Source organism: Acanthochromis polyacanthus, chromosome 13 (genome assembly GCF_021347895.1).
Source record: "Acanthochromis polyacanthus isolate Apoly-LR-REF ecotype Palm Island chromosome 13, KAUST_Apoly_ChrSc, whole genome shotgun sequence".
Classification (NCBI taxonomy): domain Eukaryota; kingdom Metazoa; phylum Chordata; class Actinopteri; family Pomacentridae; genus Acanthochromis; species Acanthochromis polyacanthus.
The window spans coordinates 5,691,871-5,717,268 of NC_067125.1; the positions used below are offsets into that span (position 1 = coordinate 5,691,871).

At 41.0% G+C, this 25,398-nt stretch overlaps 2 protein-coding genes across 11 annotated transcripts in view; one reads left to right on the forward strand and one right to left on the reverse strand.

Moving 5' to 3' along the window:
• phldb1b (pleckstrin homology-like domain, family B, member 1b) overlaps nucleotides 1–5,189 on the forward strand; it is a 155,626-nt gene extending 150,437 nt beyond the window's left edge. For all 9 annotated transcript variants that reach the window (XM_051957529.1, XM_051957535.1, XM_051957531.1 and 6 more), the window contains one exon: nucleotides 305–5,189. In XM_051957529.1, coding sequence (XP_051813489.1) covers nucleotides 305–445 — 141 coding nt within the window. In that variant the 3' untranslated portion in view covers nucleotides 446–5,189. The remainder of the gene's footprint in view (nucleotides 1–304) is intronic.
• The window catches only part of LOC110964240 (alpha-2-macroglobulin-like protein 1), a 50,592-nt gene continuing 30,023 nt past the window's right edge, over nucleotides 4,830–25,398 (reverse strand). For both annotated transcript variants that reach the window (XM_051957538.1, XM_051957537.1), the window contains exons 21-36: nucleotides 23,883–24,004; nucleotides 20,430–20,481; nucleotides 19,698–19,781; nucleotides 19,376–19,552; nucleotides 18,421–18,502; nucleotides 14,093–14,249; nucleotides 12,169–12,243; nucleotides 11,695–11,860; nucleotides 10,376–10,572; nucleotides 10,073–10,288; nucleotides 8,512–8,630; nucleotides 7,954–8,044; nucleotides 7,787–7,855; nucleotides 6,991–7,096; nucleotides 6,805–6,846; nucleotides 4,830–5,604 (exon numbers count right to left, since the gene is read on the reverse strand). In XM_051957538.1, coding sequence (XP_051813498.1) covers nucleotides 5,582–5,604; nucleotides 6,805–6,846; nucleotides 6,991–7,096; nucleotides 7,787–7,855; nucleotides 7,954–8,044; nucleotides 8,512–8,630; nucleotides 10,073–10,288; nucleotides 10,376–10,572; nucleotides 11,695–11,860; nucleotides 12,169–12,243; nucleotides 14,093–14,249; nucleotides 18,421–18,502; nucleotides 19,376–19,552; nucleotides 19,698–19,781; nucleotides 20,430–20,481; nucleotides 23,883–24,004 — 1,778 coding nt within the window. In that variant the 3' untranslated portion in view covers nucleotides 4,830–5,581. The remainder of the gene's footprint in view (nucleotides 5,605–6,804; nucleotides 6,847–6,990; nucleotides 7,097–7,786; nucleotides 7,856–7,953; nucleotides 8,045–8,511; nucleotides 8,631–10,072; nucleotides 10,289–10,375; nucleotides 10,573–11,694; nucleotides 11,861–12,168; nucleotides 12,244–14,092; nucleotides 14,250–18,420; nucleotides 18,503–19,375; nucleotides 19,553–19,697; nucleotides 19,782–20,429; nucleotides 20,482–23,882; nucleotides 24,005–25,398) is intronic.

The following is a 25,398-nucleotide window of genomic DNA, read 5'->3' on the forward strand; positions in this document are numbered from 1 at the left end:
TTTTGAAACTTTAAAACGGGTTAATTTGACCCGCAGGACGAGACGAGGATTAAACTTATTTTGAGTTTTCTTGTAAAATTCAAATCAAAACAAGATAATTTCAAGATTGCTTGACTTAACAAGATATTTAAGATGCGTTGTCTTAAAACAAGTCCCTCCATCTTGTTGAAGTGTCTCTTGCTAAGTGCATGCGTCTTAAATCAAGTGGGATGAGACATTTTGACTAAAAATAAGACAAATAGACTTGGTAGGATTTAGAGTTTATGCAGTGTACAAACAGACTGATTGTGTTTTGGTCCTGCAGAGCCCCAACCCCTCCCTGACCTTCTGTGTGAAGACCCACGACCGGCTCTACTACATGGTGGCGCCCTCAGCGGAGGCCATGAGGATCTGGATGGATGTGATCGTCACAGGAGCAGAGGGATACACACAGTTCATGAACTAAGAGACGCCTTAGAGTGCAGGTGATGAGCAGGTAGCTTCGGCAGGGACTCTCCCATCACAGACTCCACAGGTCCTTCCTGTTTCCAGTCCTCCACGGACACCACGCCTTCTTTGTTACTTTTCATTTTTAATCACACTTTGATTTACCGTGCAGATGTTTCCACCTCCACGTTTTTTATGTGATGCTGTTTGGATTGAAAAAGGGAGCCCCTTGGCGGACACACAACACACACACTTCTGTACATAAACCAAAATATATACCTGTCAAAGACTTTACAAAGCCTTTCTATATTGCCAAATGGAGATCTTGTAGTTACTGTTGGTTGAATCTTTTGTATTATTTGTTTCCTTTATTTCTTTTTTTACTTCTAGAGAAAATTGCCAAATGACATAATGCCAATGTTTTTGTTGAGTGTTTCATCAGGACTTTGCTAAGTTTAAACAGAAATTGCTTAAAAGAATCTTCAATCAAAGGCTGTAATCATTTTAGAGATATATTTGGAGAAAGTGCAAGTTTATCCAAAATGTGTAAATCTATGAGAGACAACAGAAATGAGTCACTGAGCAGGGGCTGGAGAGGATCTGATGGTGCAGAACTTTAGTTTCTGGCAGTGGCACACGACTGCATCCTCCAGTCACTTCACCTCACTGCTGCTCACAGACTAAACCTAGCAGGATCTGCAGCACATGGGGACATTCAGAGCACATCCTGGTCACATCTCTTCATGCAGGCTTACCAAAGTAACTGGAGGTATTTTGTTAGACTTTATCCCACAACGCTCAGGAGTTCACTTTGCAGTTCTCACAGTAGTTTCACCAGTATATGGTTTGGAAAGTAAGTACCAGTACTGGTACTGAAGCTGCTCATTATTGTGCAGTATTTGGTATATTTGATTTTAAATCAATGCTCCATTTAACCCATAGCATTCAGATACTTCAGAAATGTGCTTGTATACATCCAGCTTCACAGCCGTCTACAGTCAAGAGCTGATGAGAGTGAAACCACTCGCACACATGAAGCTGTTAGCTTAGCATAAGACTGCAAGCAGTGGTAGAATGTCTAGCATGGCTCTGTTTGTAAAAACAGCAAGTTGTTTAGTAGTTTAACAAACCGTTCTGTGCTTTAGCTACAGCTCCTGTTCATTCTAAGAACTAGAAGGTAACTTCTTTTTGGTTTCTTCTTCAGTTCTGACAGACAGAATGGGAGGATTAATCCTCTCTCCCAGCTCACATGACTAAAGACCCATGAACAACCTAAAACTCACAAGCGTCAAGCTGTGATTGGTTGTGAAACATCCTGGTGAGGGATCTCATGACTGCATTCTACATGCCTGATAAATGGTGTGGTCGATCCTCTCTTCTGTTTAGAGGTAGCTGTTCTAGTTTAATGCAGATAGCTTCTTTAACTCAAACCATCTGTTGTAGAATGTGGACATGACTGTCTTCAAAGAGCATCCCTTACCTTTGGACAGGTGGGCTGCTGAGGTTTGCCCTGTTTTTTCATGTAGTTTGGACTGTATACAAAACACTGCTCAACGTGTCTGCAGAAAATATTTCCAGGTTTCTCAGACACACCACCCAGATAGCAAACTATGGGTGAATCAATGTTGCATCTATGTTGAGACCTAATGTACAAATTATACAGAAAGCGCAAGGTTGATAAAATGTTGAGTCAACGTTTGCTTTTCAACCATAAATCACACTTTTCCCAGATAGCAAAAGATGTTAAATCAATGTTGAATTAGGGTTAAGAAGGTTGAATTGTGGTTACGGTTGAAGACTGATGGTTGGATCAACGTTGATTCAACAACATTTTGTCAACATTGAAGTTTGTGTTTAAAAGATGCCATTGAATCTACATTGTATTTTGGTTTAATTAAAATGTTTGACAGGTCAATGTTTAATTAATGTTGAATCTATGTTTGCAAACATGTAATCTATGTAAGCAAACGTTGACTCAACATTTTATCAACCTTGCGCTTTCTGTATAATTTCTACGTTAGGTCTCAACATAGATTCAACATTGATTCACCCATAGTTTGCTATCTGGGCAGCTACGTACAGGATGTTTTGGGGGTGAGAATAAATCCCTGGAACTGAGGAAACATTCGCAAACCAAAAAGAAGCCCAGTTATCTTCTTTAAGGCACTTAGGATTGCCATGACCTGGATTACTGAGAAGCTACAGTCCAGTCAGTGACCTTCAACACTACTTCCAGATTTTATGCTAAGCTACTGTTCTCTGGGCTCTCGGTTAGTTTTTAGGTTCTAGCTGGTTGGTACAAAGCTAAAACTGGTTAGCTTAGTTTATCCATCGGCAAATTGAAACCAGGATCAACATGCTTTTCCATCATCTCCACATCTGAACAGTTTACTATGGGATTAAATCTGTGGTCAACCACATCAGTTGAAGGACACTCAGCGTTCAGAGGTGACCGCCAAAAGACTGTTGGTCTCACCAAAGCTGCCACATTCTCAGTGTACTTGTGAACACGTTGAACAGGAACATGTCGCTGTGTCCGTACGAAGCCGTCATGTTGCCAACTCAAGGTGCAGACTGCATATCTGTGTGTGCACACCGACAGGTGAAGCTCATCTATTTGCCAAGTAGCCTGTAGCTAACTTGATGATGTGACTACACACCACTGCCAGCCTACAGCAACAACCACCGGAGGGCGCTACAGTGACCACACCAATGCAGGACCCCACAGGATCAACACTATGGACTAATGCAATTCAGAACTGTGCCTTGACTGTGTGCTGTTGATGCCGCGTGCTCAGCCTTGCTGGGAGGCTGCCATCGTATGAATGAGTTTCAATCCGTTTCTGAGCTGTATTGCTGTATGTGGACAGGTTTGCATGAGGTTTTCTACTTCACCATGGGGACGTCTGCCTGCAGCTACATTACAGGCAGAGCTACCACCGGCCCTGAGCACAGTGGGGATCAGAGAGATCACTGTCAGTATTTCTACAGACCAGATATTCAGGCACTTCCTGTCATTAATGGTACTAAAGGGGAGGTTCACCAAGTTTCATGTCGCTTTGCTTGTAATGAGGTGTATTAGTTTGTAAAAACAGACAAGTCTAAGAAGATGCCCCCAGTGATGTCATCAGGGTTATCGTGGCTCCATCTTTGACAGGAAAATGGGGGCTAATGGGGCAGTTATAAAATGTGGGTACACTGTTGATTTGAATTATGGGGAAGGCAATATTGAGTGCCCTGACCCATAGAAAGGACTGTAAGTCAGAAAGTGTGCTTGTGTTTGACCATTTAAAAATAAATCAATTATCAACTAGTCATTTAGAACGATATAAGTTCAACATTAGGAGCTGTCCCTCCCTGACTTGTGGATTCAGTATTAAAGCTGGTGTAGGCAGGAATTTGGCAAAGGAGAAATTATAATCCATATATACTGCGATTCTCTTGCTGCTCTTCCCTCTCCAGATGTGCACACTTTAAATACACAAAGAGAGCCAACATTCAGCTGTAGCATCCCTGTTCTCCTGAGTGTTAATGTTTTCACTAAGTGTTGAGATGAAGCATTTCTCCACCACATCCTGTGTAAGAAGTGGACTGCTGGTGCTGTCTGAGCTGGTCAGTGAAAAGCCTTGTGCTTGGTTTAAATCTCCTTTGCTTAAAGGTCAGTGTGGAATCTTTGCACAATGACGCCCAGCAAAGCCCAGCTTTAATTCACATGGTTATATTAGTCAAATAATGTGGGCGCGTTTTTAGGTCAAATAGTTCTTTGCATTTCTTTATTTCAACAAATCGTTAAATCAACCTTTTCTCTGCAGTCTTATCAGTGATCGGCTGCTGTGTATCCCCACTGTGACCCAGAGCCTGCATGCATGAGGACGATTCAAAAAAACTTCAGCTTTAACAGACCGTCTTTGTCGTAAAGTGTTGGTCATCACATCGTGAATCCATTGATCGGCCGTGAACAGTTTGTAGTCAGCGGATCCCAGACACTATCCCCCCCACCCCGTCTTTTTACATTTTTGAATTTTTTTGGCAGGAGTAGACGACAAACTACGCTGCGATTTCTGAATCATGTGGAACTGCTGCTTAGTTTCATGTGTCGGTACAGTGATGATCATTTATGGTTGTGGTGCCTGAGATAGTGACATGTTTACTTCTAAAAGAAAAAAAAGCAAAGTAGAAGACTAGTGAAATGACCTTAATATATTCTGTCCCCCTTGCCTTTACTTTCCCTGCACAGCTGTGCAAACCAAACTATTCAACACTGGCAAGGCTGTTAAACGATGTGTGTTGATAGTCGGTGGTATATACATTATCTGTGTCGAAAAGAAAGAAAACATAATATACTGTAAAGAGGATGCCTGAATGAAAAAATGACCTTACTATTGAAATGAAACGAGACAGTATTGTATGAACAGAAGTACAATTTTTACTTATTTTGTCATTTTAGAGATTTTATTGTCAGTCAGTTACATTTCAAATTGTATGGTAGTGATGTATCAATCTACCTTGGTTTTGTTTTGTTTTTTACTGGTACAGCAGAACACACACACACACACACACACAAACACGCCAAGAATGAGTCACCTGGCACTCATAAGACTGTACTTTTGTTTTTCTAGAGCATAGATCCTGTGACACACACACACACACACACACACAGTACTCGGACCATACTGTTATTGGTACCCTGTATGTCTCATGCATCACTTTCATGTATGAATAATATGGATTTTGTCAAATCTATTAAAAACATCTATCACAGAGCGGTGGCTGCTTTGCTGGGGTCCAGTGGGTTATAATGTGCAGGTTCCAGTGTTGAAGAGAGATGCGGCTCTAACTACGGTATGGATTCTCAAGCTGACTGATTATTGGTTTCATTACACACAGTCATAATGTGCAGGACAGCAGCACCACCACTACCACCTACCAGGAGGAGAACACCGAACGATCACAAGCTACGAATAAAAGAGCAAACCTGCACCTACAATTACACAAAGTGGGAGTCTCTCTCAATGAAACACGGCTAAAAAGAAGTAAAAAAAAAAAAAAAGTTAAGAAACGGTCTAAGAAAAAAATAAACACCTAGAAGTTTCTCTCTTTGACAGTGATTCTTCTGACTGAAGCACTTCCTGTCGCAGCTTCACAGGATTGGAAATTACAGCTCGTTGATGGTGTCACCTGCAGAGAAAACACATGCTGGTATTTAGCTGGAAAACATACATACATTTAAACTCACTGTTTAAAGAAAAATACCATCTGTGTGGAGCAGTCTTTGCCTGGGGATCAGACAGCCTTTATATTGTGTATTACAAATACACACAAAGTCAGTCTGGAACTGCTCCATTGAACCAAATCTAGCCCAGAGGCGGGACTACCGATCACAGCTTGAATTGGAGAGAGCCAATCAGCGTAACATATGTGTGACGCAATCACTAAGCGACCTAACAATTGCCTTTCTGCCATGATGTTTTGTAGTTTTAACAGCTTCCTTCGCCGTACAGGGGTCCTGAGGAAAATCTAAGCTCTCCCTTTCAACAGTGGAGGGCAGCACTACGCATTCTATCGTACAGCCTGCCGGAATTAAAAATACATCCTTTTTAAAAAGAAAAGCTTTAAGAGCTGCTTCTTGTTGAGGTTTTAAGGACAAATTCAGCCCGTGCAAAACAGAGGAAAGCGCACGAGAGAAACCTCGCTCTGTTGCGGTCGCATCGTTAACTCCCGCCTCTGGTGCTCTGATTGGTTCGGTCTGATCTGCTCGGAGCTTGAAAACCTGTCAAAATGTGTCAATGGAGGAGGGCTAGACTGTATTCCCGTATATCCCTTATAACGGGAATACAGTCTAGCTAAGCTAGGCTAGAGCAGTCTAGTTCACAAAGAGCTACAGATGGTAGGATGGAACACTAATCTAAATGGGACAAACGAAGCGTTAGACGTGTCCTGTTCTGTAGCGAACAGTAACGGATTACAACGAAAACAACATTAAACAAGAAAAACACTCAGATTGTTTGATTTAAGATATTTAAGATGCATTGTCTTAAAACAAGTCCCTCCATCTGCTGAAATGTCACTTAAGTGAAATTATCTTAAATCGAGTGGGATGAGACATTCAGACTACAAATAAGACAAACAGACTTTGTAAGATTTCGAGTTTTTGTAGTGCAGAGCCAGTAAACAGTGAGATCTTTTACTTAAAACCAGTCATTTCCACTGCGGATGCTACTTGAGTTGTGCTTGAGTTTTTTTCCTTCATGATTAGTGCCTCGGTTCTACACAGAACAGTGGAATGAAAGCCCGCGAGGCTTTGTACTAAATGCGGCGCAAAAATAATAAGCTGCAGTGGATGAAGGATGAACACAAAGCTCAGGAAGTGCTACGTACTCTCTGCACAGGCGGATGTGTAGTCGGTGACCGCCTCATCGCCTGAAACATGAGGAAAAAAAACACGTCAGAGCTGAAGAGAGAGTGCAAACCAAAGCAACAGCAGTGATGAGAGAAGAGGAGGGAAATGATAAACTGCATCCAAGTCAGTGCGAATAGAAGCTTTGAATGACTGGAGGCTCTTACTTGTCTGGTAGTAATCATAGACTTTAACCACAGCTGGTTTCAGGTTCCTGACAGGCTGATCCTCCTCCAGAGTCACGCTGTATATCTGCGTCTCATCCTTCCTCAGCTGCAGAAACACAAACGCCTTATTACCATCTAAACGGCCACGGAAACCCTGGGCTGCTAATTCACCAGAACAAACTGTCCATCTTTGTTTCTGTCTGAGTGTGTTCTGCAGTGATCTCCATGCCAGAGTTCCCTCAAATACAGGACTTATAACACAACACAGATACAGTAAAATAATGTTTTGATGAACGATCAGTAGAAACAATAAGGCCTGAGTTCATTTAACCGACATTTCTATCACTAACATCACGTTTCTGTCGGTACATCCCAGAACTGTACAACCATCTGAGTTGAAATAATTAGTGGATTAATTATTTGATAGAAAAAAAATTGGCAACTATTTTAAAAATCAATTAGTCATGGTTTATGTCGCCTAGTATAATAGTTGAGGGTCTTCTAGCTTTTTAAAAGTGATGGTTGGATGGATGTTCCTGTGCATCTTCTTCACTGCTGGAAAACAGACTTTAGGTTCATTACTGCCACCTACTGGCCTGGAGTGTTCATCAGTGTTACGGTGTGCCACAAGTTAGGGAACTGAGAAAGGTGCGTTGAATGTGTTATTTTTTTAACCCATTATTTTTTATGTAAATAATTCATCAGCATTAAAACATTTAAGTCCCAGCTCTAGTAAATGCATTTGTTAACATAGCATTATTTTACAGATCTATCACAGCGGCTCAGTGTCTCCTACCCCGTCTAAGTAGATGTTGATGAATCCTTCATCCAGGTCCACACGCTTCACGGAGCGGTCTCTCTTCAGCTAAGACAGCACACACACACACACAGACATCAGTATATATGAACGAGCTACACGTGGAGGGGGCAGCGGTGGCTTCAGTGAGGAGGTGATGAACTGACCAGTGAGAGGGAGCTCTTATCCAGAATGTATCCAGACAGCAGTTTGATGTTGATGATGACCATGTTTGTTTCCTCTCTCCTCCCCTGGTATCTGCAGCAGCCACACACAATGCGACACTGAAGGCATTTTTCACCAGAATCCACATTTTACAAGTGTGTGTTCTTTCTTCACAGCTCTGCAGATGTTATGGTACTATTCAACATTCTAAAAAATGCCACATTGATATCTCAGAACGTGATTCCTGCACTCTGTTGTGCTCACAGTTTTATCTGCACGACACCGAGACATTCAAACATTTCTTTCCCGTTGTCTACACAAAATGGTTTTTAAAGAATATTTTGAGATGCTTAAAAACAAACCTGAATCTAAATGAATATCTCAGACATCGAAAAGCTTGCTAAAACAAAGCTCAAAGCCACAATTTACATCCAAGCTGAACTATTTCCTCCTCTGTGTTGTGCTGCATTTGCAGCTTGAGATAGTCCGTACTTAAGTCCAGAAAACTGCTAACAAGATATTCTACATACCACAGCTAATCCAATAGAAATGTGGAGTACCTGACATGCACAAAGAGGATGAGCTGCGGCCTGCTGATGTTACATTTAGCCATGGTGTTGGTGGAGATGTTGAAGGCAGAGAAGTCGGCTGGAGGGGGGATGTTGTAATGCACGGAGATCTGCACAGAGACAGGACATCACACTCATCTGTTCACAGTGACAAGCATGAAGATGAATGCAGTTAAAAACATCTGGTCTTTCTGCTGAACATCCAGAGCAACACAGCAGGACCTGATCAGGAACAATAACAGAGTCACAAAAGTCGACAGCCACCAGGTTCACCCGACTACAATTAACTGCATTTATGTCCTTCATAAATCAGAATAAGGACAACAAGATAAGCATTCAGAGAGCAGAACTCCACCAAGGCTGCTCAGTTGTTTTATCATTTGACAGTTCACAGTGGTGGATTCATAGTAGGATGATAATCATGTGATCATCAGCAGGCAGCTGACGTAAAGTTCACTTGTTGTCATGGTTACAGTGACGCCGTGTCACTATCTCACAATGATACAGAAATCTTTCAGTAGATCCAGACTATAAGCTGCATCACTGTCAAAATCTAATCACTTGGTCCTTGTGTCATTTCTGACCTTCCCTGAAAATTTCATCCAAATCTGTTTTGGAGTGATGTTACTAAACATCATAGGTTAGTTTGTCGTCCAACAAATTGGAGCAAGGTGTCCAGATAGCTCAACTGGTTAAGAAGGTGACTCATAAACAGAACTGTGTCAGAGACGCAGGTTCTGTTCCAGCTCATGATCCTTTACTGCATGGGTTTCCTGTTTTCCTCTCTGTCCTTGGTGGAGGTCTGCACTCTCTGAGGGCTTTTCTAGTTAGGTTTAATTACGGGTTGTCATTTGAATAATTAAAATACAAATGATACTTGATCGCTGAACTGTATTAGAGCATTCAGAGGCAGCTCTAAAGTATGACTTGTTGATGTCACTGAAATTCAAATGTTTGCCCATCAGTACAACACATAACAGATATTTATTAAATTAAAAAGAGACATTTTAATGTATAAGAAACGCTGCCATGAAATACATTTCTATGCTTTACTGCTGTGTAACTGTTTAACTCATATCTAGCAGCCCTGCCAGTAGCACTGTGCTGCTGCTGTTTTCAGCTCAGCTGTAGGAAAACTTCTCCTCTGTAAGATTCAAAGTGGAAAAAACTTTCTGACAAAAGTACATATTTACTGTAAATATTATGGTGTGACTGGTGGGCTGCAGTTATAAACTGGACTTGTGGCACGTGTATATCTTCCAATTCCACATTTGGTGTGATTTTACAGAAAATGCATTAAAAAATGCAAACATTTTTTGTACTGTGTTTCTCAGACACCAAAGTAAAAAGACAGCAGTTGGCAAAATAAGAAACTCTCTATGTAATAACAGGCAGAGCAGTACACGGATGTGAGTCACTGTTTAATGCATCTGCCCACTCATTTTGCTAATTGCCATATTTCTCCGTTAACATCCCGTTCCATTTTATTCACATGTTGCTGCCTCACATGTTGTACTGGTCATGTGTGTGGATCATGTAGGGATGGAGGTACCTGTGCCAGCACACAGCTCTGTCCCTGGGCTTTGATGGTGTACTCTCCAGGCACCTCGCTCAGCTTCTCCTCCTGGTACAGCAGCCTGTTGCTCCGATCCACTGTGAACTCTTTGTGCAGGCCTCCTAAAGACGTCACCGTCACCGTAGTGCTGCCCTCCGGACTGTAGGTGGCAGCGCCGTACTTAGCCAGCGCCTGCAGGGCCACCACAGTGTCCTGAGGAGCAGAGGTGTTACATGTTTTGGGGTCGTTTCAGAGCTAAATTTCTCCATAAAGAGTAAATGTGTGTGTTCTCTGTCCTACCTGAGTGGAAGCGAAACCACCGTAAGGGTTCTGCTGCTGAGTGAGCCAGTGGACGATTCCAGTGGAGTAGTCCAAACCAAAGTCTGGCATGGCTGGACCAGAGAGCAGAGCCAGCAGCACGTACGAAGTTATTTCCACCTCCAGAGAGTCCAGGACTTTCTTGGAAGCTCCAGCTCTCTCCCAGTGACGGGTGCCTCCTGTCAGCCAGGACAAGAGATGAATACATTAAAAAGATTTGCAAAGACTGCCTCTGTGCACTTTAGTCAAATTATTGGACACATGTAGGACTATAGCCACACTGTAAATTATAGTACTAAGGCTGTTTAAATGTTTCAGTTTTAGATGGGATCCACTTGAACTGCTTTTACTACGAGCCTATCAACTGACATTTCAAGTACTTTTTGCCCTTCAAATGATATTTCAGCTGCATCCGTGAACTCGCGTCTCGACTAGATTCAGTGCTTACGCTTCATCACTGACGTCCAGGCTTTGCATCTTTGAAAAAATGAAAAAAAAAACCCATCCCTCTACTATTCATTCACAATTCAGAATATCCCATTTCAGAACTTCTACTACACCTTCAATCTTTCAGGATTTGCAATGAAACCATCAGTCCAATTTAGTCCTTATTTGAATAACATTATTACCACTGAATTATGTTCGTCAAACTCAGGACAGACAGAGCTCTCACTGAGATGAGATTCATTTAGAAGCTGATTCATACTTCTGTCTCAGGCAAAGATTATATATCTGAGCAGACCCATGAGATGTGTGGTGTTCCCCAAGGCTCAATCCTTGGTCCTCTTCTTTTTATGGTTTACATGCTCCACAGTATACAAAGTAATAACAACTATCATATAACTGTATAAATGACATTAAACTGACTTACAGTGACCAAAACCTTCCTCTGCATGAAGTCAACAATTTATAGATCGGACGTGCCTGAACTGTTGACACATAAATGTCTCACCTCAGAAAGGAAGACTGGGAGTTAGTGCTCATCTCGACTCTATCTCTGAAAACCAAGAACTAAGTCAGAAATCCTGCTGTAGTTAATATTTAAAGCCACGTCAAATCAAAGTCTGATGTCTTTGATCTTAAAAAACCACCTGATTCTGAATATTCATGTCCAGGCAGGGCACCAACATATCCACCCATCCATGCTCTCATTTTCAGCATGTTAGAATACTTGTCTTTTCTCAGGTCCCCCTTAAAAAAGCTCTGACTTCATCTCATTCAGTAAGACCTAACAAAGGCCAGGACTTTAGTCTGGTCTTCTGGACATCAGACCAGTCCAGAAGACATCTTCACAGTCGTACCCTGTGTGTTGGACTTCTGGTGCAGGGTGGTGATGAGTTTGCTCCTCATGTCCTGGTCTCCAGCCAGTGTGAAGGTGTAGGACAGCAGGGCGGTGGTGTACAGGTTGTCCAGCTGGCCGGCCACTGCTGCCTTCAGACAGCTCAGGCAGTTCTGTACTACAGGGTCCTGACACAAACCAGGCAAAGTGTCACAACACAGAGTAAATTAAGCTGTGTGCAGATTTCAGAAGTTGTTTAGCAAAGCGACCTTTTGAAAATCAGTTCTGAAGCTTCTTCCTTTATCTTACAACAAAACAGAAATCAGAGTTCACAAATGATTCAATTTCACATTTGTACATTCCATTCTCTTCAGTTTGACCTCCTGCCATAAAATTAATGTTGGGAGTCCAAGAATTTGAAATTAACTTTACTGAGGCAATACTTCAGAATAATCAGCATCTAGAATGATGACTGATCAAGGAGGAAAAGACTCACTGTGGCGTCAGCGTCCAGCTCCAGCAGGGCGGCGGTGATGTAGGCGGTCAGGGACACGTCGTCACTCACTCCTCCCTGGTGGAAACACCAGCAGCAGCACACTTACAGCACAGCTTCATACTTCACTGTTTTGCGTCACCAAATTGGTAAATATGAGGACGGTCTTCAGCTTTCTATGTACTGGTTTTCAGTTTTGAGTGTGTGTGTGAATGCGTGAACTGATGACGTCAGGCCGGGCATCACATATATAAAAAAAAAATCACTCACAACTCCATTTATATCGGTTATAGTTTTCTCATTTTATGCGGAAATTGTGAAGTCAAGCGGGACCCGCATATTTCTTTTTTTTTCGTGGAAATGTGAGATTCTTGCGGGAATTATGGGCTGTTTAGCGGGGATTATGCGGCCTTTTGGGAAATAATTGACCCCCGCACAATCAGCCGTATTTTGGTGATTAATGCGGGAATTCATGCGATCGCATAATCGCGTTTTTCTGGAGGGTCTATACAGCAATCAGAGGAAGCTGCACCTTTGTCAGTTTTAAGAGACAAGATAACACATGGCTGATTAACAGGAACTTTAAAGCACTTTACTAAAATAACTAGGTTCAACCCAGCCAGAATTCATTCCTGTATGTATGCAGCATGTATGAAGGATGGCAGCACATAGAGACGCAGCGGCTCAGTGCTCTTATTGGATGCTTTATGAATGTTTTTATATTGACGGTCTTACATGGTTTTTTGTTTGATTTTGTTCTGGTATTTATTTTATTTTACTATGCTCTTTAAGGAATGCACTTTCACTTTCATTGTTCTCATACAATAACAATAAAGGCATTCGAATACATTTGTGACCCTGTACTGTATGTTTTTATTTTACATTTAGGACAAACGATGGAAACTAGCGTTGTGCTAAAACCGACATATTTACGGCAACTTTGTGTATACTTATGAGATTGTTTGTCCATTAATATGCACCGTCCTGTCCAAAAAAAGAACAAAATTAAATGAAAAACATAGGATTGACTAAATCTATTATTACTGTTTACATGAAATTTCCAATTAATTTTCCAAAACATTTGTATGGAATAAAATCATGGGCTTTTTCAAAGCACAGAATTAATAGTAGACAGTAATAATTAATGAGTCCCTCTAGCAGAAATAAAGGTTTTCACCTGTTATCATATCCATATAAACTATTTTATATGCTATGTGACACATTATGGGTGAAAAAAGCCTTTCCATCTTAAAACTGCAGCGTGTTGATGACGGTTTTACAAACGGTGTCCCTTCCCAGGAGTGTGGTGGGAGAATTCATGTTCAGTGATGATTTTTGGAGGTAAATCAATGATTTCAAAGGGATATTAATTGAACTGACACACAGACATCGCACAAAAACGCAGAAAAAAAATGCTCATTTCCATTAGTAGTCGGGACATTTCTGCTCAGCTAACATCATTAGTATGCAGACGACAGAGCAGAGAATTTATGACGGTGTTGAGCTTCATTTAAGAAAAAGAAAAAAAAAAAGGAAGCGCAAAGATGACAGGTTAAACAAATTGGCTCCTCACTCGGAGTTGCCGAGGCTGATTGGTGTTAATCTGCTTCAGGAAATACTGTAGAGTGGTGGAGCCTGGCTAACAATGGATTTCTCCTCTGCTCTGTGTGTGTGTGTGTGTGTGTGTGTGTGTGTGTGTGTGTGTGTGTGTCGTCTGCCTGCAGGCCACAGGCTTTCTCTGCTCTCCGCTTAAATCAACAGCATTTGAAAATTCTCTTCTATAAAAATCCCTTCTTGCACTGAGCTAATTCTGTTCTTTTGTCATGCAGGAGAAAATTTAGCATGCAGAACAGAGAACAAGCACGAGCTGAAGATGGGAAGTCCAGAGAGTTTGTGTTGAAACGCCGATGCTCAAACTGATCGTTACCTTCATGCCATTGTGGAAAAGTTTTCCGACAGATCTGATGCAACCGTCGGGCCGCTGGTGTTTGGACAGCCACCTCCTGGCATCTTTAATGTGCTGGGGCTGCACATAGATGTACGGTCTGGCACCGCCGAAGGACTTCATCACAAAAGAGGTCAGCCTAGGGGGTCACACACGCACATAAACACAAAATACACACACACACACAGTTTGTAGAAAACAAATCTACCCATGTGAGCCTGTGTTGGTAACCCCAAACTGAACCCAGCTGCAGGACAATTACATAACAGCCGCATGTCTCACACCAACTCACAGTGCCTGGACTGAGCTGCATCTACAACAGTCATATTCCTCTGAGCCGCGCTGGAATAAAGAGAGCTGCAGCAGACAGAGACAACAAAGGGCTTCTGGAAAGACGTAGGGCTTCTTAGACCTTGTCCACACACACACACACACACACACAGGGGTTTTTAAAGGGGTTTACCTTCTTTTGTTTTCAGAAAACTCCTATCACATAAATCGTTAAAGAAATTCTGTCCATGTGAAAACACAACTGAAGCATTGCTAAGAGCCATTAAACAGGTGATGATGTAACCCTAAGCTGGCTAATCAATAGCCTGAGTGCTGGTTCCAGTGGGCTACCAACAATAGTGCTTTAAAAAGAGGGGCAATTATCTGTGTGGACTGACAGTGAAGAGTTATTTCTTAATAGAATTTATGTGTAAACATATAACCAGCATTACTGTTTGGTCAGAACACATCACTGCATCCAGTTGTGCAGACTAACATTACAAGAGAAATCTGTTTTCCTGTCAACACTGCACACACTTAGTAGAATTTCTCCACCAAGGAAGGAGTTTTTTTTTTAAAAAAGGGTTCGTTTTCACTGACCTCAGTGTGTTTGCAGATAAACAAAAGGCCAAAAGACAGAAAAAACTTAAAGTGTCAGTATGATCTGAACTAGGCCTTAAGGGATTATGCAGATGTGGCCTAAAGTCTGGACACACAGAGAATCTCATTAACAACACACTGATGGACATGTGGAAAGACAGCAGATGGATTTAATGAACGTCATCCAAGGAGGATTCTACTTGGTTTTTCCACGGTGCTGAAGGTGGTTAAAAAGTTTAAAGAAACAGTAGGTGCCATGGACAAACCCTGTTCTGGACGACCAAATGTATCAGCCCAAACTAAAGAACTGGTCATGGCTACAATTCATGCAAGCTCCCACTGCTCTAACCCTAACTCTGTCTTTCCATATGTCCATCCTTCACATTGACTTAGAAGAACCAGTTTAATTCTTTCTTCTTTCAACAAAACCATATTTAATCTGTGGATGCAAAAACATTATAGTTAATGAGATCTATATCTACGGACTTTAGGGACACCTTGTAGTTCAGGATCAACTCCTCTCATGTTATTTGAAACTGCCCAAAAATTACAAAAACCTGCGGTACTTGGCCATTCATGTTTTGGCCACTTGTGGGCGGTACAACAATCTACTATAACACTGAGTTATTACTGGGTTACAGGGTTCAGCGTGGTAGCAAGCAAACATCCAGCACACGCGAAGCCACACCAGCATTTATTTGCATCCACCAGAAGACATTAAACTGCTGACTCATTTTCTTTGTGGCTCCGGTTTGGTCTCCACCAGTTCAAGTCTTTAGCTGTTACATACTTTGATTGGATTTCTCTGCATGTAGTGTGCACTGGGATTATTACAGCTTTCTTATTACAAACACTGAAATGCTCTATAGCAGGGGTGTCAAACATCTGGTCCGAGGGCCCTCCAGAGGGTCCACTCCGGCCTGCAGGAAGACTTTGCAAAGCGTAAAAATTACAGAGAAGACATTAACTGCAGATAGTAAATTTGTAAAACTATAAATTTAAAATAATTTCTTCACCATGACAAGTTGTTTTGATCATAAAGTGAAATACTAGATTGCTCGATGCTCCTTTGTTATTCTGCGTCTCATTTTTGTAACACTGGCTTTTTTTGTTGTTGTTCTATTTTTTGTCTCACGTTTTTGTCATTTTGGGTTTCCTTTCTGTCTTGCTTGTGTTTTTTTTGTCTCATTTGTGTCCATTTTTTGGCTCTTTGGAACTTTGTCTAATTTTTTGTCTAGTTTTTTGTTTTGCTTCTGTCATTTGTCTCATTTTGTGTCTCATTTTTGTAATATTTTGTCTTTTTTGTGTTGGTTTTTGCATTTTTTTTGTCAGAACACACTTTTTTTGCACTAAAACAAAGGGAAACATTAGGAGTTGAGGTCATTTTTAGGTTATTATGCTGCGATTTTACTGGTCCACTTAGGAAAAATTGGGCTGAATGTGGCCCCTGAACTGAAATGACTTTGACACCCATGCTCCATAGAGATTAATAAAGTATCTATCTATCTAATAATTACAAATGTTACTGTGATAATGTCCTGTGGAGTTGATAATATGAGTGTCTTTGCACTGTGTAATGCTGCTTCGAAGTTGCATCAGCGATTTTTGTACACTTAGAGCACAGCAATAAAAACAAATCGATAAAAACGATAAGGTCTAAAATGCATCCTTGAGCTTCTGTGCTCACCAGCTACCTGTGTCTGCAGTTTGGTGCTGGGCAGGTAGAGAGCAGCAGGTTCATCAGAATACTGTTGCTGCTTCCTACTGCGTCTGAGAACAGGGTTGGTAAGTTGAGTTTGTGAGCCATAAAACCAAAACAATGATTTAAGAGGCTTAAAATCTCTGTAGCGCTGAGAGGAACTGCAGAACTGGCTGATAATTCCATGTCGGTTTGTCTATTTAAGCAACTCCTTTCACATTACACACAGTCCTCTGAGCCCCTGTTCATGTGGAAAATATGGAATGGAGCAGCTTTAAATTCAAATCTATATATTTGTTCAAACTTGTGTGAAAGTTCCAAAGTTCTGCATGACTGCCTTCAGTAAAAGTGATGCGTTCTTTTCAGCGATTTGGACAGTTTCATCCAGTCTTCTGTTGGAATTGTAATGCGAGCGAACACTTGAGAGCCCTAGTTTCTGCAAACCGCAAACACACACCCACACACACACTCACCAACTGCCAAACTGCCCAGCACCCTATCAAAGCAGCAGAAGGTTTGATAAATCCCCCGAGGCACTGTGCTTTAAGCCCATTAAATGAAAATATTAATATTTTCTGGCAGGTTCCTCATAAAGTAAATTATTAGGATGCTTGCTGGTGCCAAACAGCAGAGAGGACACACAATGTGTGTGTGTGTGTGCGTCTGCCTCCCACTGTGTCTGCGTGTCGTCTTTGTTCTCTCGTCACATGAAGTGTGAGATTTGAGCTGAAAATATTTAGTTCAACGGCAAAGCTCAAGATAAATGTTTTAAATGCTTTTATAACAGCTGATGCAACTGCAGTATACCATGAGTTATATCATCATGAATATATTCCTTATAATTCTGGTATTTATAGGTCATCAGAAATGTTGTTGTTGACAGGTGTGCACATAAAGCGAACACAAACAGAGACAGTGGTGGGGGTGTTCTGGTTCTTTATACATCAAATTTTATTTGCATTTGGCCTTATCAAATCTAAATACATTATATAAGCTCTCAAAATAAATGTTTTATTTTGAAAATTATTTAAAAGAACTAATATGTAACAGGAAAAGTACTCAGAGAGCGCAGCGCTCTGCATCGTTTCTTCACCACCCAGTCATTTCCGACCAATATGGGGTCATTTTTAAGGTAATTCTGGACAGGTTTCCAGTCATTTCGGACAGGTTTTGTCATTTTGGACACATTTTGAGTAATTCTGAACAAATCTTTGTTATTTTGGACAATTGTTTGCCATTTTAGGTCAATTTTAAATCATTTTGGATCAATTGTTTGTCATTTTTTCACATTTTTTTGGTTATTTTGGACTGTTTTTTGTCATTTTAGACAAATATGATTTTTTAAAAACCATTTTGGAACAATTTTAAGTAGTTTTGAACCACTTTTTAGTCAAATCCAGACTATAAGCCACATCACTGCCAAAATCCAATCACTTGGTCCTTGTGCCATTTCTGACCACCTCTGAAAATTTCTTCCAAATCTGTTTTTGAGCAATGTTGCTAACAAACAGACAAAGGCAAGCCGATTGTCACATAACTCCGCCGTTCCTTGACGGAGTAATAAAATAAAATAAAACATGACTACAACTGTCATTACTACAAAAAATACTAAATATGACAACAAATGTTATTAAACTATTAGTTCAACAGCACTGATTACGACTGCTTAATAACAAGCTGCTGCTGTTCAGATAAAACCACTTCTAAACAAACTTATGACTGTTTTAATAATGTTACTGACCAGGTGTTTCCAGACTCGTCGCTCTTTCCAAAGGCGCTGTAGGAGCCGTCGTCGTGCTTGTAGGTGAGCTCCCTCTGATATCCTACAACGCACAGACACAGGATCAACACCAGCAGACATTACATTTATCTACTTGCACAAATCACATATGGTCTGCTACGTCTGGTAAATGTGTGACCATCACATTTTAGAAGGGCGACTTCTTTAAGCTTTAGTCTGGCTTGTCTCGGTCACCAGAAATTGTTGAAACTAGAGGTGCATGAAGCTATAATTGTCGCAGATTGAGGCTCGTTTGAGGTAAAACCCTCAGATGACGGCCGTCCTGGTAGCTCCATCGGCTGAGTGGGTGACCCATAAATCCAGCCCATGGCACTTGGCGGCAGGTTCTCCCCCATTCTTCTTCCTACTTTCCTGTCTTTCTCCACTGTCCTATATAATAAAGCCTAAAAGGACCATCCATACATACACCCCCTGTCAAAAGTTTTGAGACGGGTTCTCATTCAAATGAATGAGAACCCGTCTCAAAACTTTTGACAGGGGGTGTACATACATACATAAAAAGAAACAAACCCAATGATGAATGGTCACCATGGGGTTTTTTCTTTTTCTGACATATCTTTTCATCATAGTAGTAATATGCAGACCATAATAGTCACACTCCCAACATTCAGTCAGGGAGTACAGACAGGTCGATGGTTCACTTACACACAGATATTCATTTTCTACTCTGAACTAAAAAGTGTGGCACCGTTTGAAGATGATCTCAACGACTCTTTCCCTTTTATTGTCACTGAATACCCATGTGATGAATCTTTGATGTGAACTGCTCAAATCTACGTCCGTCTTTTACATCTTTTTGTTTTGCGTGTCATGCTTTCAGCTGCTAATTCATCAGAGCAGACCCATCCTAAAAAGGACATGTCAGAACGGTTTCAAAAAAGTCCTGAAAGCTCACCGCTCTCCAGGAAATGTGTCGCCCTGTCCAGAATCGTCTGAGTCAGCTGACCAGTGCTTTTCAGGTAGTTGAGGATGAAGATGTTGGGAGCAAACAGCAGCATGTTCTGCTCTCCACAACCGTACGGCATCTGCAGGAGCTTGTCTAGGTTCTTCATGGCTCGGCCCATCAGATCGCCTGCAGAAGCAAAACGGGAAAAGTGGAAGTTATGATTCCACGCTGCAGCCCTTTTCTACGTGGCAGCCTGAAGGTACACGCCACCAAGTCAGGAGAACAAGAGCCACATAAATGACTTCAAGTGTCTCCATGCAGTTCGACTCACCCAGTACTGAGACAGATGCTCTGGCTGATCCCGCCACAAACATTTCAGGCATCAGAAGATCGATTTTCTTCTCCACAGGCCCGTCTGGCAAAAACAGAAAGCACAAAAAATGTCACATATGCAGAACTTAGCCTAACTTTTCTGATTCTCCTGTAGAAGTCATAAAACATCTGTTCTACCAATCAGCATATTTGGGATGAAGTCTGTGTCGTCATTTCCTTTATACAGGTTACAAACATCTTCTTTTTTAAGTATAAACATATCCGCTAGTGCACCACACACTCACACTAACTTGTTTTGTAATTACATGTTGTGCAGTCAGGTCCCCACTGAAGACTGATTAAGTTTAGAGTCACACTGTCCTCACGAGTGAAAAACGCAGCTCACAGTTAGCTGTGTTGCTGGATTTCAACATAAACACAGTAAAATAAATGCAAGTGAAATTAAGTTGCAATTAGTCGAGTCATTATCTACATACGGAACTTAAATGACACTAATGACTAGGCTATCTCCAGTCCAACAAGCACAAATGCTTCTCAACAATGATGAGCGGCCAGGAAGACTCAGTCACATGTGAACCTTTGAGCCTGGCTCAGGTCAGTGACGGCTGAAGGTGCGCTGATCAGGTGTCCCAGCTTTCACTGTGTTCTGAGTGAGAGGCTCCAGATGGCCGCTCACCCTGTGGCTGTCAGATTTCAGAGGCTGATATTCGGGTGATTTGTGAACACTCACCTGTAGGACAGAGGAGAGCGTTGTGGCTGATCATCTGTGGCGTTCCTTCAGCCTGGAGGAGAGAAAACAAAACACAACTCAAACAAACTCATCCGAGCACATCAGTCCTCACCACTTTATTTGTTATAATCTTAGGGGTTCTTGCATTTTAAAAAAACAAAATAGGGTAAGAACAAATAAAAAAACGTAAATGTATCTCGGTAATAGGAGTTACCAAGTGGAATAAACTTGATGAGGGAACAAAAACATGCAAGACTTTGAAAACATTTAAAAAGCAGTTGAAAAGATTAACTCTTGAAAAATATAAATCCCAGGAATAACAAACTAAAAGTAACTAAAATGATTTTGAATGGATTCCTCTTATCTTGTCAATGATAACGATGAATATTAGTTGTCGTTTTTTTTTTCTTTTTCCCTCTACGAAATGGAGAAACTTTTCGTTTTGGTTGAAAAAGGTTAGGCAAAATAAGTTTTGACTTCAGCCTAAACCCTTCGGTCACAGGACGATGATGATCTTGATGATGATTTTGTTGATGATGACGATGATGATAATGATCATGTTGACGATGATCATTTATGTGGACAACGATGATGATGATGCCATCATAAGTACACAATTGTTACAATGTTTACTTTTTTCCTTGCTGACCGAATAAACTAAACTACCACTACTACTACTTTCTACAGAGCAACCAGAGAGAGCGTGCTAACCGGCAGCATCTCTCTGTGGTATCAGAGCAGCAGTGCCTCTGACTGGAAGGCACTGAAGACAGAGGAGAGGGCTGCTGAGAGGATCACCGAGGTCTCACTGCCACCTGTAAAGGACTTGGTGGAACAATGTTGCCTGTCAAGGGTGCTGAGGATCACCAGGGACCCCACTCACCCCGTCTGTGGACCGTTTCCTCTCCTACCCTGAGCCAGGAGGTACCACAGCCTGAGATGTAACACTGTTCGCTTCATTAACAGGTTCTTTCCCACCGCTATCCGTCTTTTAAACAGAGGACTGCAAACGTAAATATTAAACATACACACTCTACTGCCTAAGTCGTATTTATTCTCTAGTTTTCATTTATTTCATTCACTACTGTACCTGTAATTTGAATTTATTTGTTTTATCTCAGGTTTTTTTTTTTTTAACTGTGTGTGTTTTTATTGCTGCCCCTCCATCATCATTTCGTTCTGCTGAGCATCTCTGATGATGAAATTTACCTGAATGACAATAAAGTAATCTGATTCTGATTCTTAAAGAGCTGCGTGTGTCTTTGGCCAAAACCTCACTGTGAACCGGACTGTTGCACGGGGTGACGTGTTCCTGCATTAACTAACACACACACACACACACACACACACACACACACACACACACACACACACACACACACACACACACACACACACACACACACACACACACACACACACACACACACACACACACACACACACACACACACACACACACACACACACACACACACACACACACACACACACACACACACAAAAATGCCTCTCTCAAAACAAGAAAAAAAATTATTTCAATGAACTTTTACCTTGAAATAAGTGAAAAAATCTGCCAATACAAAAAGTGAAAAATGGCTTGGTAAGATTTCTTGAAATAAGATCTGATGTTTAGAATATTGAGATCTTAAAATTAGCTGGAAAACTTATTTTAAGCTTTATTTTACCAGGATTGTCAAGCTGAGGTGTCCTTAAATAAGCCAGACATGCTAAACAAATTCACTCAAAAATAGATTTCTATTTTCATGTAAGCTCCTAATTTGAGATGTATTAAACTTATTTTGAATTTTCTTGTAAAATTAAACTCAAAACAAGATAATTTCAAGACTATTTGACTTAAGACATTTAAGATGCGTTGTCTTAACCCTCCTGTTGTCCTCATTTACAGGCACCCAAAAAAAATTTTCCTTGTCTAAAAAAAATCCAAAAAAATTCAGCAAAAAAATTCCCCAAATTTCTGGAAATTAGCAAAACCTTCAGGAAGAAAATTCCAATAATTCCTTAAAAGTTTCCATTAAAAGTTTTATTTTAAAAAATCCCCCAAATTTGGCAAGAAAATTCTTGTAAATATTTTGAAAAAATGAGTAAAAATCTTCCAAAAAAAAAAAAATCTTAAAAATATCTAACATATATATCAGTAAAACTTCAATTCTTCTCTTAAGAACAAGTCCCTCCATCTTGCTGAAATGTCACTTGTTAAGTGGATTTGCCTTAAAACAAGTGGGATGAGACATTTTGACTAAAAATAAGACAAACAGACTTGGTAAGATTTTGAGTTTTTGCGCTGCACCATCCGGCTGCCACAAATACTCACCAGAACACCAAAATCCTCAGGAGACAACAGCCCCTCAAAATGTAACATTTACTGCTGTTTACGATTGTTCCATTAGCAACAAAAACACACACACACACACACACACACACACATACAAAAAAACCCAACAAAAACACAACAGTACCCTTTGTGTCTGACCAGTTTATAACTGATATTGTTCTGATTTTTCAGCAGGAGGAGCTGAACTTGACTCAGACTGGAAGCGTATTTCAAGAGGTGGAGTTTCTATCACAAGTGCGAGCCGTGAGAAATATTCCAGCTACAACATGCTTACCGTCTAAACAACACTAAAAGACTTTTCAGCCCTTTGCAGGGAGACAGACAAGGTGTTTTATTATCAGAATGCACTGTGTGTGTTATGCAGCTCTGTTTTTTAAATGTCCATGCCGTGGTTACATTTCTGCTGGCAGCTGTCAGCTACATTTTTATGTAACTGTTGATCCGTGAACAGGAAAGGAGCAAATCCTTGATTGTACACTTTAGATTCTGAGAATAGAAATCCCTCTACTGCATATTAGACAGCATGAATTGTACCAGCAGGGTATTAGTTCACAAAAAAGAAAAAAAAGGTTGTACATGTATAAACTGGAAATGAAGTGGGAAACTAAAAGTAGCTGCTGTAACTCAACATTTTCATTTATAGAGGGAAACATTTGTAAACCAAGACTGGTGAGTTTTAATTGATACGTCTCCCTTTATTTAACATCAACAAGATGAAAATAGAATCAGCTGTTCATAAATGCCATCCTTCTGGGCATTTTTTGCTCCCTGCTGTGGATTCATTTTTTTCTGCAATATAAAATCCTGCACATGCATGGAAACAACAACAAGTACTCATAAGCACAGAGCACTCTAAAACCTCTTTGGTGCCGTGTACCCGAGGTGTATTACCATAAATCATAATTTTTTTTAAAAAAAAGTTGAATTTTGACTACTTATTTTTCAAAAATGTAAAAGAAAGCCTTTCAAATCCGCCTGCAGGTTTTCGGGCTCCGAGTGTTAAAGAACAATCTGTAATATTATCTTTGCTGAGCCACTGACGGGTGTTTAAACGATACATCAGTCCAGTCTGCAGTGTTTGTCTGACAGTTACTGACCTCCACCAGCAGAGTGCGGATCACAGTGTCGACTCGGCCCGTGTCGGGGACGGTGGCCACCTCGTTGCCACACAGTGCGTCAGTCTTCAGGGCCTCAGCGCTGACCTTCAGACTCAGCTTACCTGTGAGCACGCACACACACACACACACACGCACACACACACACACACACAGTGTCATTGTGAAAACGGGGCTCTATTGATTGGCGCTTCCGTCTCCTGTCACACTGTCACATTTTGTGTACGGAGGCAAAACCGCTTCCCATCTGCTTTTCAATCCAACTCATTATCCTCCCTCCTGTCTGTGTTTTCCTTCCTCCCCCTGTTTCCCCATCGCATTCACCCTCATTAATCCCTATTTGTTGCCTTATTATACTGTCTCTATCTCCCACCCCCTCCCTTCCTTCCTTCACAGCCCACAATCCTTCACACGGAGGACAAGTACAGATCACCCCCCGAGGGAGAGGTTTCTGAGTGTTTCGTCAGAGATACTACCTGACTTGTTAGTACAAGTGATTGTCAGCATTCCTCTAAGGGGGAGTTAGAGGAGCGCAATCTGACATTCATCAGAGCCTCGTCTCCATCCCTGCTGATGGAGGCTGATAGAAATCCTCTGCTTTCAGGCCAGGCAGCGTTACAACAACAGCCGCCCGTCTTTGCTTCCAGCAGTGCAGACGCAACAGCTGTCAATGCCCTTAATAAGGATTAATTAGCTTGTTCTGTCTCATGTTTCTCTGAAAGTGTAAGATTGTATTAGACGCAACGAACAACATCAGTATTTCAGTTTAAACACACGTGAGCTACATTACATTAATGGTAATATAACAACAGTCAAATGACAGATTTCTCTGAATTAATGAGGAGCTGCAGAGAGCAAAGCTGTGACCAGTTTATGCTGTCAGACTGAACTGAGGCTGAACGGTAAGAAAAAAACATTCAAATATTGTTTGTTCTGTTCAGTGATTTGTCTCAGTTCAAAAAGAGAATTAATAAAGACAGTGAAATGGTCAGACGACTCTTTTGCATGAGTACGTTTTAAATTGCTGAGAGCTTTCCAATGCACGCCACAGTGTAAATGTGTGATTTATGCCTTTAAAATAACCTCTCATTGGCCCTGGTTTCACAGAAGTAGCCATGAATTATGTTCTCGATATGTTAGCTGTCATTTTTTGAATCTAAAAAATGTCACAAAATTGTGATAAATTTCACCAAAATCCGATTCATTTTTAAGAACCAACAGCTGCATTTTTAAACTGTTTTATCTAACAGATCAACAGAAGATATTTAGCTTTCTAGCAAAAGAGAAATGGCAAAAATTCCACATAAAAGAAGATAAAACCTCCAAATAAAATATCAAAATTGTGGCTGGTTTAGTTTCCTTCCACAGCTTAGTCAATAAATCCACCCTACATCACAGCATTATCACATTGTTTTTCATTTCTGACCGAGGTAGGACAGCACTTCCACTCTGAGGTTCTGTTTTAAGCCCCTTTCAGTTGTTTATTATTACGTTTATT